The 13316-nt window shown below is 42.9% G+C and overlaps 1 protein-coding gene and 1 pseudogene across 1 annotated transcript; both read right to left on the bottom strand.

The window, feature by feature from the left end:
• Positions 1-804: 804 nt before the first annotated feature.
• Positions 805-1663, bottom strand: LOC102563014 (olfactory receptor 2T27-like; annotated as a pseudogene).
• A 7894-nt stretch (positions 1664-9557) lies between these two features.
• LOC132244051 (olfactory receptor 2T33-like) lies at positions 9558-11707 on the bottom strand. Its single transcript, XM_059714981.1, has 2 exons — positions 11702-11707; positions 9558-10508 (listed from the first exon to the last, which is right to left on the bottom strand). Exons 1-2 carry the CDS (start codon positions 11705-11707, stop codon positions 9558-9560), a joined length of 957 nt encoding a protein of 318 aa, XP_059570964.1.
• Positions 11708-13316: the final 1609 nt, after the last annotated feature.

Consider the following 13316-nt stretch of genomic DNA (forward strand, 5'->3'; position numbering starts at 1 on the left):
TAAGTGATGCTACTGTGCAGTAGCCTAATAATACTTCATAGCAGCATATTAGCATTGTTCGTGTTGTGATGCACTACTGGTCAGTGTTATTAGGCTACTGCACTGTCAGCATCTTGTATTGATATGCCCATTGATCACCACACCTTTCCTACTTTCTCCTGTACAAAGTCTCACCATTGAGAGAAAACAAGGAATGTTCCCATTTCTCCCAGTGGCCCTTTTCAAGGCGGTCATGAGTAAAAACTAATTAATTTATTTTATAGACGATTTAGATACCTACTTTGTTAATAGCCACATCCCATTTCCCATGATGAAGGTTGTTGAAGAGAGAAGATAAAGCTTAGGTCTGATCCCTGTTTCTGTTTGTCTCATAAAAACCGAGATGTTAACCAATGAATTCAGTTGAGTTAAATTGCTTTAAAACCACCACAATCGAGAATAATTAGGCCCTACTTCACATTGGAAATATTCCTAGCTAAAAACTTAATCAACTGCTGCTTGTGAGTTTTAGGTGAGTTTTCTGCAGAGGACCAGGGTGACAGCTACATGGATTTTTAGTCCTTCCTAAGGTCTTTGGTGCATGCAATAGGCTTGCAATATAAGGGCAGTAGTGACATCCTGACACCTTTTCCAAAGTGATGAAACACACAAAAAGGATATCTACACTTGGTTTTATGTGGGATATAAATTGCTAAGGCAGCACTTTAGAAAATAAAGCCTCCTTCACAATATACCAGAAAACCATTTCAGCAGGCCTGAACCTTTTTATTGATCCTAGCACCTAACAGGAAACTACAGCTTCTCTCAGTTTTCATGGAGGACACTGCTTTTTCCAACCAGCTCTTTTTGGGATACTAAGACATCCCTGTTTCTTAAGCTATAGATGAGAGGATTCAGTACTGGGGTGAAAACTGTAAAACAGAGACACAATTTTGCTTTGCTCTGGTGTGTGGTAGGCACTGGGTCTCATGTACATGAAGATGCCTACCCCCAAAAATATGCCCACGACAGTCAGATGTGAGGAGCAGGTGGCCAGAGCTTTCTGCTGTCCTTTGGTTGACTTCATCCTCAGCACTGTAGAGAGGATGCGAGTGTAGGAGGCTAATACGATGGAACAAGGGATGAGGAGCAGGACAATGCCAGTCACAAATACCAGACTCTCATAGGTGGAAGTGTCAGAGCAGGCCAGTTTCATCAGGGCTGGGTGCTCACATAAGAAATGGTTCCTGTCTCTTGAGCCACAGATGGGCAGATGCATTATATAAACTGTATGCATCGAGGCATCTGGGGATGTCTCAATCCAGACCGCAGCGGCCAAGCCCAGGCAGACTCTCCTGCTCAGGAGGAGAGGGTATTGCAAGGGCTTGCAGATTGCTACGTACCTGTCATAAGACATGACGACCAGAAGGAGGCACTCTGCTCCACCTGTTGCCAGCGTGAAGAACTTCTGAGCCCCACAGCCAGCCCAGGAAATCGTGTTGCCTGGGGTTACAAAGTCTGCTGACATTTTGGGGACAATATTGAGAGTCTCACAGATGTCCATGAAGGCCAGGTGGCTGAGGAAAAAGTACATGGGGGTGTGAAGGGAGGAATCCACCTGGATTAGAAACATGAGGAGAGCATTCCTGAGCACAGCAGTAATGAAGGCTAAAATCATGGCCATGATTTTAAATCATGGCCATGAGGAAGGTGTGGACTTTGGTGTGGTTCAGGAGTCCCAGCAGGACAAATTCTGTTGGTGAAGTTGCATTGCACCGCGCCACTTCCATTCAGTTGGTTGAGCCTGGTGAAAATAAAGGGAGACAAAATGAAAAAGCTCGTGGGACATGCATACAAGCCCTGTAGGGTAAGCCTAACTGTGCCAGGTGCAGTACCAGCTCCTACCTATGTTGGAGTGGCGGACTGCTCTAGGCTGAAGAATCAATCCAAGCAGCAGAAAAGCAGGGAGCTGGGCTGGTTTTGGGATACAGACAAAATATAGTTTTGTTGGAAAATGCTTCAGCAAGCACTTTTTGGTCCATGATTCGAGAATGTCTTTTTGACTACTTTCGCTTATATTTTGTGTAACAGCCCTGGTAGACATGATCCAGTTAATTGTGTCTTAAAGTGTAACCTGGCTACATGTTCAAGCAGGGAATAGAATGACAAACTGCAAAATCAGCCACAAAATAATAATAATAATAATAATAATAATATACACAAGTAATAATTTTGTGGCTTGTTTCAATTGTGCCTTAAAATGCACCTGGGACCCAATAGACCATTGCAGGATTTGAAAGGGTCCCAGTGCGGTCCCTGTCCTCTGCCAGTCAACTGATTGGGGGCTGGCATGGTCAGCCCTGGGGTCCATCTGAGCCCTGGCATGGTCCCCATGCTGCCCCTAATCAGCTGACTGGCTGCTGGCAGTGGGTATGGGCTGAGTCATGATCCCAGACTCCCCCCATACTGGCGAGTAGGATGAGATTGGGGTCTGATCCCCAATACCAAATATAACAAGTCCTGCCTTGACCATGTAGTGTAGTAGGAAGCATGATCGTCAGGACCACAGGTAGCATACCATCATGCCCTTAACTGAAAATAGTCACCAGACTGTGTGTAATGCTTCTGGTAGGCACTAGATGGTAGTAACAAGGGGCAGGTTCAGCCCTTTTTCCAGGCACTGGACGGCAGTAACAAAGGGAAGGTTCAAATTTAGGAGGTCCCACAATCTTTCCATTCTGACTCAAGCCCCCAACCAGAATCCTGGGAAAATACATGTTAACAAGGTGTTAAAAAAAAAAGGAGCACTTCTTCACTCACCAGCAATATTCAAATGTAATAGGAGTCATTTTAGGGGAAGGGGAGGAAACACAACTTTACCTATTAAAGGAAAAAGGCCAGTTACAGTCTCTGAAATAACTGGAAACCCAACCCAGGGGAACTACCACCTAGCCCAGTTCATTGGGAACAGAGACTCGCGCAGAGCTGCTGTCCGGGGGCTGTAGCACCTACCTCGGGCACAGGCAGCAGGTGCCGGTAGGGAAGCCCATGCTGCCGTTGTCACCACTCTGTTGGTGCCCACCACTGCTCCACCACGCAGGGTCTGCCACTGCCACAGGAGGTCACGTCTATTCCTCCCACTTCTCCTCTTCAGGCTGCCTCAGCAACCCCAGCTCTATTGGACCTTGACCTGTTTCAACACAGGGTCAGGGATTTCATCCCTTTGGACATAGTAGATATCAGATTTATACCTGAACCCACTATGGTGACTTGTGCTTACAAACACTTTCTCTCTGAAAAACTGATAGTCCGCAAGGCCATCGATGGAATTTTTGTTTTTTTCTTTTTTAACGTTACCTGGTTTTTAGAGCGTTGCCGCACACTCGGTCCATCCATGGAATTAGTCCTGTCTGGAGTCTCCTGTGCTTCTTCCACACGCTGCCTTTTGTGCCAGAATTGAAAGCTGCCCCCAGGGCTGTCCTGAGGGTACGGCAAATCAGAGTGACCGCCCCAGGCCCCAGCTTTTGGGGGCCATGTGGAGCTGGGTGGAGCAGCCGCAGCCCCTCCCATGCGGCCTGTTGGAGCTTGCGGCTCAGCCCCGCTCCGCAGAACAAGCATGGAGCCCCCAGACCTTTTCAGGGTGTCCCCACACAGTGTTAAGAGGGCCACGCACAGGCTGATTTGCCCCAGGCCCCGCACCCCGCTAGGGTCGGCTCTGGCTGCCCCACTACAGATCTCTGCCCAGCTCACCATGAGTGCTGACCCCTCAGTGATCTTAACTCAACAGTCCATACACACTTGTACGTCTACAAATGTCACAATTTTGGAAGGGCGGGGCTGGGAGGCTGTACATGCAGACATTTAATTAACTTGCCATTTACATTTGCACACTTCATGTATAAACAGTAGAAGCAGACACGACCCCAAACTTGCAAATATGCCTATGAATAAGGGAATGCAGAGAAGGAATAAACAAAGCTATCTTAACAGACCAAACCATCACAGGACATGCAGAACAGAAAAAAATTATAAAGCAATTTTTGTGTTGCAAGGAACTCAGACAACAGGTCAGGATGTTTTTGACCCTATGATGGGATCTTTGGGTTTACCTTGCAACTCATGCACACTTCACAGTGTTTATATTACATGGAAGCCTTGAAAAGATCTCACAACACCCCAGGGTGTCACTGACTGAAATGATAAATCAGGTTATTTGCAAATGATTTCCCTATGTTTGAAGCAGCTGTGAGTCCAGACAAAATCAATGGGAAGTTAGGGTCCACAGTCTCAGAGGATCAGCCTCACTCCGTCATCAGACTCCTGAAATCCAGCACAAACCCTCTTATATTTGAACAAAAGCTATTTTAAAAATAATTCTTTACAGCAGTGTCTTGAAACTCTAGCCAAGCAACCCACCAAAATATTGGCCCCTGTGTGTTAGGTATTATGCACATAGACAAAAAGGAGAAAGTCCTTCCAGCCTGCCACCATAAGCAAACTGCTGATGCTTTAAGTGGGGAACTGCTGTGAGTATAGACTTATCCTGTAGCACCCAAAGTACAGTTAAGACTGGTGCTCCCTCAAACTCAATATTATATAATACACAGGACCAAGTGCACAAAGTATACGTGAGCCTGGAGTTTGGTCCATAAAACTTTGTAATTCTGCCCAAACCCAGTGTTTGGTGGACGTTCTTGAATACACCCAGCAGGAAGGCAGGATAGTTAATGCGATGCAATAGTTCATTAAGTACCTCCATCTGTCTGTGACCTTAATGTTGCAAGCAGTCGGTTGCAAAGATAACTTTATAGATGATACCCAAGCCTCTTGCTTCCCTGGGCACAGTTACATGATGCTAGATTATGCACAAGTGGAAGGGTTATCTGGACTGAAACCTCAGGACTAACTCCTTTTCTACTTTAGGTGCCTAAGTGATGCATGCACACCCAGGTAACTGCTGGATTTTGCATTTATACCCAGGCTGGGAATTTCTTTCCCCCTGTGGTAAAAAAAATAAATCTGTGAAGGTACCCTCTGGTACCCATTCCCCCCCACCCCCCGCCCATAGTCACCTGGTCAGAGCACACTATGCTCAGTAGTGAGAGAAGGGCAACACTGAATCCTAAACCATGGTCATGCAGCTCTACACCAGTCACTTAATCCCCTAAAGTGGGAGTGGATTTAGCTCTCAGCTCAATGATTCTCAAACTTTTATACTTGAGGCACCCCTAGGAAAACGCCAGCTCTTAGTTTTAACTCTTTTTTTCTCTACAGAAAAACAGAGTCATTTTTTTTTTCTCTTGCAAAGAACTCAGGCACAACTATGGATTTCTATTTGATATTTCTGGGTTTATCTGTGAATGATGTGACATGGTGTGTCATTACACCTCACCCTTAAAAGGAGCTCAAGGCACCTCAGGGTGCTGTGGAACCCTGGTTGAGAATTACTAACTTAGTTTCACCCTTCTCATAGCAAACATTTCAAGTCAGTTGTGGATTTTTTTCCCTCGTTTCACTCTTATCTGTAAAGATATAGGGCCAGATACTATCCCACCTATCAGGTGCTTAGATGAACTCTGGCACCCAGGTGTGATCCCATTCTACTTTCTCAAGTCTCTGAAAAAAATAGCAATGCATTTATTTCTGTAACAAACTATCAGCATAATCTTAATATTAAATCACAATAAGCAGCAAGGAAGAGAAGTACGCATCCACCTTTTACACTTTCTGACTTTCTGGGGGTCAAGTAGGGGTCCATAGGGTCACACGTAGGTGCCTAAAAGATAGGGTGGGTTTGGCCCAGGATCTGAATCACTACTGCTCCTAGTGAAGGTGTTGCCCAATGTGGCTTTCTACACTGGAGCATTCTGCTTCAACTAAAGGTACAATGTTCAGAAAATGGAGTTATCAGTAAATTTGCCACATGATCATCATCATCCCGTAATACTTTCTGGTTTAAAAAAAGTGAGATAAAATACAGTATTTGTGATACTAGCTAACACAATAAGCATAGAATTTGTTTTTAATGTCATTTAAAAGTCATAACTGGAAGTAAGAAGTGAAATTTAAGGAGAAGAATGGTACAGTTTATGATAAAGCATAAAAAAAGTCAGTCTAACCGAGTGTAACTTAGGGACACAAGAAAGCCACAGTCACTTACTGCCAACAGTCTTACCAAGTTCTGACACCAGTCCAGCTATGAGACAATTTTGACCTCTTGAAACAGTATTTCCTACAGATCTACTGTTTTCTGTTACCTTCCTAGAACAGTCATTTCTCCTTTACTCTGGTGTATGAGCACCTATAACAGACCCAAAACTGAGATCAAAATGTATTGCAATTAGTTAGTAGATCAGCAATGCCTGTAACCCGCATCTTCCTCAACTTTTCGTTCCAGAACTGTCAAAACCAGGATCACTGCAGGTACAGATCAGACCCGAGGTAGTCAAGACATCCTTCTTGTAATTGGGGCAGTACCAGTTCCCTCAGGAAGGAAATTGATTAAAAATATTTCCTGCATGGATTCCATTACCTTTCCATGTGTAATATAGTACAGTAAAGCTTCATGGCTAAAGTTAGAAAAGATAGTCATGGTTCTTCTTCAAGACTGATAAATACAGGGGGAGAATCTGGGATCAGTACAAAGAGAGATTGCTGGCCCCTTCCCACTGAAGAAAGTTTCTAGCCCGTGTCTCCAGATGCACACATTAAGTGTTTGCTGAAGTAATTCTCAGTAAGTAAGGCAGTCTTTAATATGGTGATTCAACACTGAGAAAATAGCATCATGCAAGCAGTGATAAATTTAAAAATGTGAAGAGATTAATTGTATAACCTTCCCCAGGCTTTGGGGAGTCTTATCCCAAAGGTGATTAAAGTGTTTCCTTTTTAGGAACAAATGAGGCCCAACTACAACACATTTGTGTACAAGAAGTTAACTGAAAACTGCTCCTGTTCGGAGAGATTTCTTTGCCTCCTTTATTTCGAGGTGGGACAGGCTACAGAACAAAAACATTCAAAAAGCTCAAAGTAAAATCATTTTTAATCCTTTCACACTGAAATTCTGGGATTATTAGCATTTAACATTTCCCACTGCAGGTATTTTCACTGTGCTCCATGAAGGAAAGCATGCCAACATTTAAGAATTTCTGGTAAAATAGACATTTCAGGTTCTGACTGGCTCTAGAGGTGACCTTTATGGGTAAAGAGCAGCACCTTTTCCAGCATTTGTGTAAAGCAAATCCCACACTGAAGGACAGTTTTGAACGGAGAAGAAGAGAGAATCAAGTCCATTTTGAATCCAGTGCTCTGCATTAACTGGCCAGTTCTTACTATGGTGAGAGGCCAGGCACATGCACCCCAGCTTTGAAGTTTCTGCTCCAAAGAGCAGCAGGTGTTCTTGAATAAGGGCAATAAGTGTAGTATGTTGACACTGATTTGCACTCTAGGCACACATTGAAAGTTCAATTTGTCTTGCTCTGGAGAGTGGTAAGTGTTGGGTCTGGTGTACATGAAGATAGTTACCCCATAGTACAGCCCCACCACAGTCAGATGTGAGGAACAAGTAGCCAGGGCTTTCTGCTGTCTTCTGGTTGACTTCATCCTCATGACTGTAGAGAATAAACAAGTGTGAGAGGCTAGTATGATGGAAAAAATGGTGAGGAGCAGGACAATACTACTAACGAAGACCAGAGTCTCATATATGGAGGTATCAGAGCAGGACAAATCTCAGATGACATGGCCTAAATCAATGCATACCCTAAGCTTACTCACACCAGACCCTCTGGTGCTACAGCCATGTTAGAGAAAGTTGGAAAGTTTCCATCCCTACCTGGGGTAACTGTGCTTTCTATGGCAGAGTATAAATCCAAACTGCAGGGGCTGGAGGGGTCTGAAGAGTTGGGGCTTAGTGTCCAGCACTTCTGAGTGTCTTTCAAGATGGTGTTCAAGGACCTGGCTATGTGTTTCACCCAGGTGGAATTTGCACCCCCGGAAAAAGGAAACAGGGGGGTTTACCAGGACCAGATGCTTACCAAACCCATTTTTTTCCCTTGGTAAAGCTTCCTTTTTACTGTTCCCCACAACTGCAGGACTTTTGAATATATTCTTCTTCTTCAGTGTTATCTTTACCTGTGGTTTGCTGCCGTTTCAAATCCATGTTTTCACACCACTCTGCCATTTGCTAAGGCTTTCATTAGCTTTTTAATTTTCATAGTCTTCATTATCTGATTCTGCCAACTTCTCTTAGCTCTTCATTTTACTCTAACACCCGAGTGCTACAGCTGAAAATGTGCAATCTGCTGCAAGCCTCTGCTACACATCCTCCCCCTGCAGAGGGAAGTCCTCCTAAATTCTCTCTCCCCCAATCCTGTCCATCCATGCCCCAGTTACCTTAAGGGCTTAATTCATGGGTGGGGTACAGAGGAGGACAGAGTCCATGAAATAACTCTCAGCAGGTCTGCAAGGGCTACAGCCCAGCTGCAGGCAGTTGGGAGTGATTACAGGTTGGGCCAGCTATTACCTGGCCACAGAGAGTAAAAAGTCTCCAAGAGAAAGGCATCAGAGGGAAGGGCGAAAGTTTTTGATGGAGTCAGGGGCATTTTTTCAGGCCTAGAACAGACAGAATTATAAGTGCACCCCATATCAGCTATGTTAAGTTATGCTATTGAGTGCTGGTTTATGTTGTTGATGGCTCCCGAGAGGCAAGTGTGTCCAGGAAATAAAGAGCTGTGTGAAGCTTAAAAGCTTTTGAGCTAAGAAAGCCCCCAAATCTGCTACAGGGTCTAGATACCAAACTATCTGGAAAATTATAAAAGTGAGAGGGGAATGGAGGGTTAAAGCCATTTATGAATTATTTTATTTGAATCAGTACTTGCATCCAGTACATTTTGTATTCCAGTCTGGTCCAATTTTTCCAGGTACAGAGAAATAAACCCTTTCCTTTTCACTTTCTCTGTGTTCAAAGTCTCATTATGGATGTAAGGTTAGGGAGCTTCCTCTTCTTTTCTCTTTCCTTTTTTAGTGATGCAATGCATTAACACAATACATTTCATTCCAACAAAACGTATAGATCTACTTGTCAATAGTGACTTCTCATTTCTCATGATTAAACCTATCAAAGAGAAAAGGGGCTGATTAAAATGGAGCTCTCTCTATCTTTTTTTTTCTCCCAAGGACTCTACTGATGAGCTCTGTGGAGTTTAATTGGTTTTAAACTGGTGAGGGTAAGAAGATTCAGGCTCAATTCCACCTGGAAAAGTGACTGCTGGAAATGTGTCTGTTTGAACACTTGACCTATTTCCTGCAAGAAGATTCCAGCCTTTTGCAGGATATGGGCTACACAGGTTCTTCAATCACCTATAATCTTGCAATAATTTGGTTAAATCTCATCTAAAAGGGGCTGGGGGCTTTTCCAAAAGGATCAAATGATAGAGGAGTCTGAATGCCTCTGATTTGCAGAAGGACAGAGTTAAGGCAGAGATCTTAGAAAAAAGAAACCGTAAATTTCTGAATGTTCCAGTCTGTTCTCCTGGCTTTGATCAAACCATTTACATAACAGCAAACTATGGATACTATCAATTCTAGTGGAGGACTCTGTGTTTTCCAACCAGCTTCCTAAGGGCTCCTAAAACATCCCTGTTTCTCAGGCTGTATATGACAGGATTCAGAACGGGGGTGATAATGGAGTAAAACACAGGCACAATCTTGTCTTGCAGTGTTGAGTGGTCAGCATTGGGTTTCATGTACGTGAACATTGCTGCCCCGTAGAACAGCCCCACCACAGTCAGGTGTGAGGAGCAAGTGGCCAGAGCCTTCTGCTGTCCTGTGGTTGACTTCATCCTTAGGACTGAAGCAAGGATTCGAGCATAAGAGGCTAGTATAATGGAAAAAGGGATAAGGAGCAAAATACTGCTATTAAGAACCACCACAGTCTCATAGGTGGAGGTGTCAGAGCAGGACAATTTGAGAAGGGGAGGAATCTCACAGAAGAAGTGGTCAATGGATTTTGAGCCACAGTAGGGCAGACGCATGGCATAAACGGTATGAATTAAGGCATTTATGAGAGCACAAAACCATACTACGGCTGTCAGGCCCAGGCAGACTTGTCTGCTCAGGAGGACGGGGTATTGCAAGGGTTTGCAAATGGCTACATACCTGTCATAAGACATGACTGCTAGAAGGAGGCATTCTCCCCCTCCAATGGTTAACATGAGGAAAACCTGAGTCCCACAGCCAGCCACAGAAATGGTGTTGCCTGGGGTCAGAAAGTCCACTGACATTTTGGGGATTATAAGCAGGCTGGGGCAGATGTCCATGAAGGCCAATTGGCTAAGGAAAAAGTACATGGGGGTGTGAAGGGAAGGAGTCACTTGAATTAGAAACATGAGGAGAGCATTCCCAAACACAGTGGTAATGAAGGCAAGCAAAATCAGAGCAAGGAAGAACATGTGGACTTTGCTGTGATTCAGCAGTCCCAGCAGAATAAATTCAGTTGCATTTTGCCTCTCCACTTGCACTTCTCTTGGTTGGTCCTGAAGGAAATAAAGAGGGAAAGCTGAGAGGATGTGCATGTTTTATACTGGATAAAACTAGTGATGCCAGATTTGTGCCCCATTTGCAAAAGGGCTGTCTGCTCCAAGCAGGAGCAACAGCAGTGGCAGCAGAAATCAGACTAGCTTCCCTTTGGGATGATGCCTTCAGCACTTTGCTGCCAAGTCAGACTCTTTCTTTGTCTGTTAGTCCCCCTTAGCACAGTTTCAGCAGGAAGGCTTTAGGGACCCTTAATCAAGTCCACATCTATGCGTTCCAATGAGAACATGAATGAGCATGTGTACAGGCAGCCACAGATGTGAAAAGGATACGAAAAATCAGGTATGTCAGAGTGTCTGCTAGATGCCCTTTAACAACTGTGGCAGGTCCATAGGGTTGCTTGAGAAATGTGGGAGACACTTAGACAATTTAATAAAGACATTTGTATTGTGGTCTGGATCTGGCAAAGCTTGGGCACACGTTCAGCTTCATGAATGATAGTGGAGCCTCTTGCTTCTCTCAATGCCAGTAAGAGGGTGCAAGTCTCAAACAGGTTGGTGGCTTTCAGGAGACCAAATAATTATCTTTGAAATCCCAATCTCTATGCAATTCATTCTTGTGAGGCATATTAAACAAACAGAACAAACCTTGTATACTCTTGCTAGAGGATGGATTCAAAAGAACTAGACGTGAACATTTGAGCGAGATAAGCAAAAAAAAACCCAACAAAAAAACAATCCTTATCTGTGACTTTCAATGAATTATAGCTCAATTAATGTTATATAAATAGTGTGATGTCTGTACAACCAGGATTTCAACACTTACATGTCATCCTGTAAACTGCTGCTCGTTCTACCATTAGGAAAGCTTTATAAACTAGACCTTTAATAAAAGGAACATTCCACTTCAATTAAAGACAGAATGTTCAACTAATTCATGAAATTATTGCTACATTTACATATTATGCTCATCACATTTTAATAGTTTTTCTGCTAAAATGAATACATGTTATTATTGATGCTAGTATTTGAAACAATACAGGAAGAAACGTTTACTCTGACCTTTATGTAAAAATCCTAACTGAAATCAGATAAAGAAAAGTAAATGGAAGAGTGGTGGTGTTGGTAGTAAAACCTACATATTTCTCAAAATCTAAACCTCTGTAACTGGCAAACCATAGGAAACAATGACTTACCTTCATCAGTCTTATGTAGTTGAGAGAACGGTTCCAAAAGGAAAGAATATTGATCTCTTGAGCCAGAAACTCTTCCAGATTTAGTCTACTGGATTTTTCTATTCCTAGAACACATTCATTTCCCCATCACTCTAGTATATAAACATCTATAACAGAACCATTATTTTGTGATCAATATTTATTGCAATATGGAAAGAAATAAGCAACTCCTGTAAATCTCATCTTTCTGTAATTCAAAAAGTATCAAAGAACATTGCATCATTGTAAACACAGGTAGTGAGGATTTGAATTAACATGTCCATCCTGTAATATTGCTCAATATATTCTTACAGAAAGGAATCAGTTCAAAATAGCTTGTGCATCAGTTCAATTTCCTTTCCCAAAATTAAATATTATAATACATTACATTGCATTACTTTACATCCCAAAATATTTAATTAAAGATCCATGTTTGAAATATGAGAAGATTTTTGTGGTTCTTCCTATAGGCTAAAAACTGGATTATTGATGGGGTCATAAAAAGAATCTGGAATAAATACCAAAGAGACTGGTGGACCCTTTGTACTGAACATAGTACAGGAAGACTGAGAAATAACAAATGCATCTCCAACTGACTGCTACTGCTGCCCGCATCAAGTGTTTCTGGAATCGAAAGCCTAAGTGATTCTCAGATAAAAGCCAGTCTTTTATATGCTAAATCAACATTGGGAGAATTACATCATCCAAACATAGATCATTTTAAAGCACTAAACAAATCGATTACATTAATTTTACCAGGCCCTGGGTGCTCTTTTCCCAAGTCTTTAATTAAAGTTCAAAAACATGTAGGTCCCTACATGAACCTTCTCTACAGAGATGTAAGGAAACAACTGTGGCCTTCTGCTTGAGGAGATGTCTTTTCCTCTGTTGGCACAAGGTGGGTTAGACTGAAAAAACAAGACAATTTGAAAAGGGGAAAACAATGTATAATTTCTTCCTAAATGAAGTTCTGGGATTATGTGCAGTAGGAGCTGTCCAATATTTATGTTTTTATTTGACTGCGTAAAGGAAAGCATCCCAAAATTTTGGAACTTTTGGTGCAAGAGGAATCCAGACTCTGACTGGTCTTAGGTGACATTTATCAATGAGGACCTGCCATTCTTCATGCAAAACAAATCCCACAACAAGGGGTCAATGTTGCACATAGCAAGGAGAAAAGAATCAGTGGTCTACAATTGATCTCCATGCTGTACACTAACTGAGTAATAACACTAATTAAGGTGAGTGACCAGGTCCACACACCTCAGTTTTTCAGAGTTTCTACACAAAGCAGCAGCAGGTTTTCTTGAGTAAGAACCAGAAATACAGTTCATTATCTGAGACTGGCTTGCCTGTAGACACACATGATCTTCTAACATGTGCTGCTACCATAGTCTCTGAAAAAAGGTGGACCACAATGCAGGAGCAGAAACATCTGTCCTACTGGGATCAGAGGGACAGGCTGGTACTCAGGACCTCTCACTTCCAAGTCAGAAGTCACTTAGTGCCCCCAGATATTTGGGAGTAACAACAGAACATGTGAAGGGCGGGACTGCTGCAGTCTCAAACCACCTAACAAATCACTCAAGTAATCAAT

This window comes from Alligator mississippiensis, chromosome 11 (assembly GCF_030867095.1).
Source record: "Alligator mississippiensis isolate rAllMis1 chromosome 11, rAllMis1, whole genome shotgun sequence".
NCBI classification, from domain to species: domain Eukaryota; kingdom Metazoa; phylum Chordata; order Crocodylia; family Alligatoridae; genus Alligator; species Alligator mississippiensis.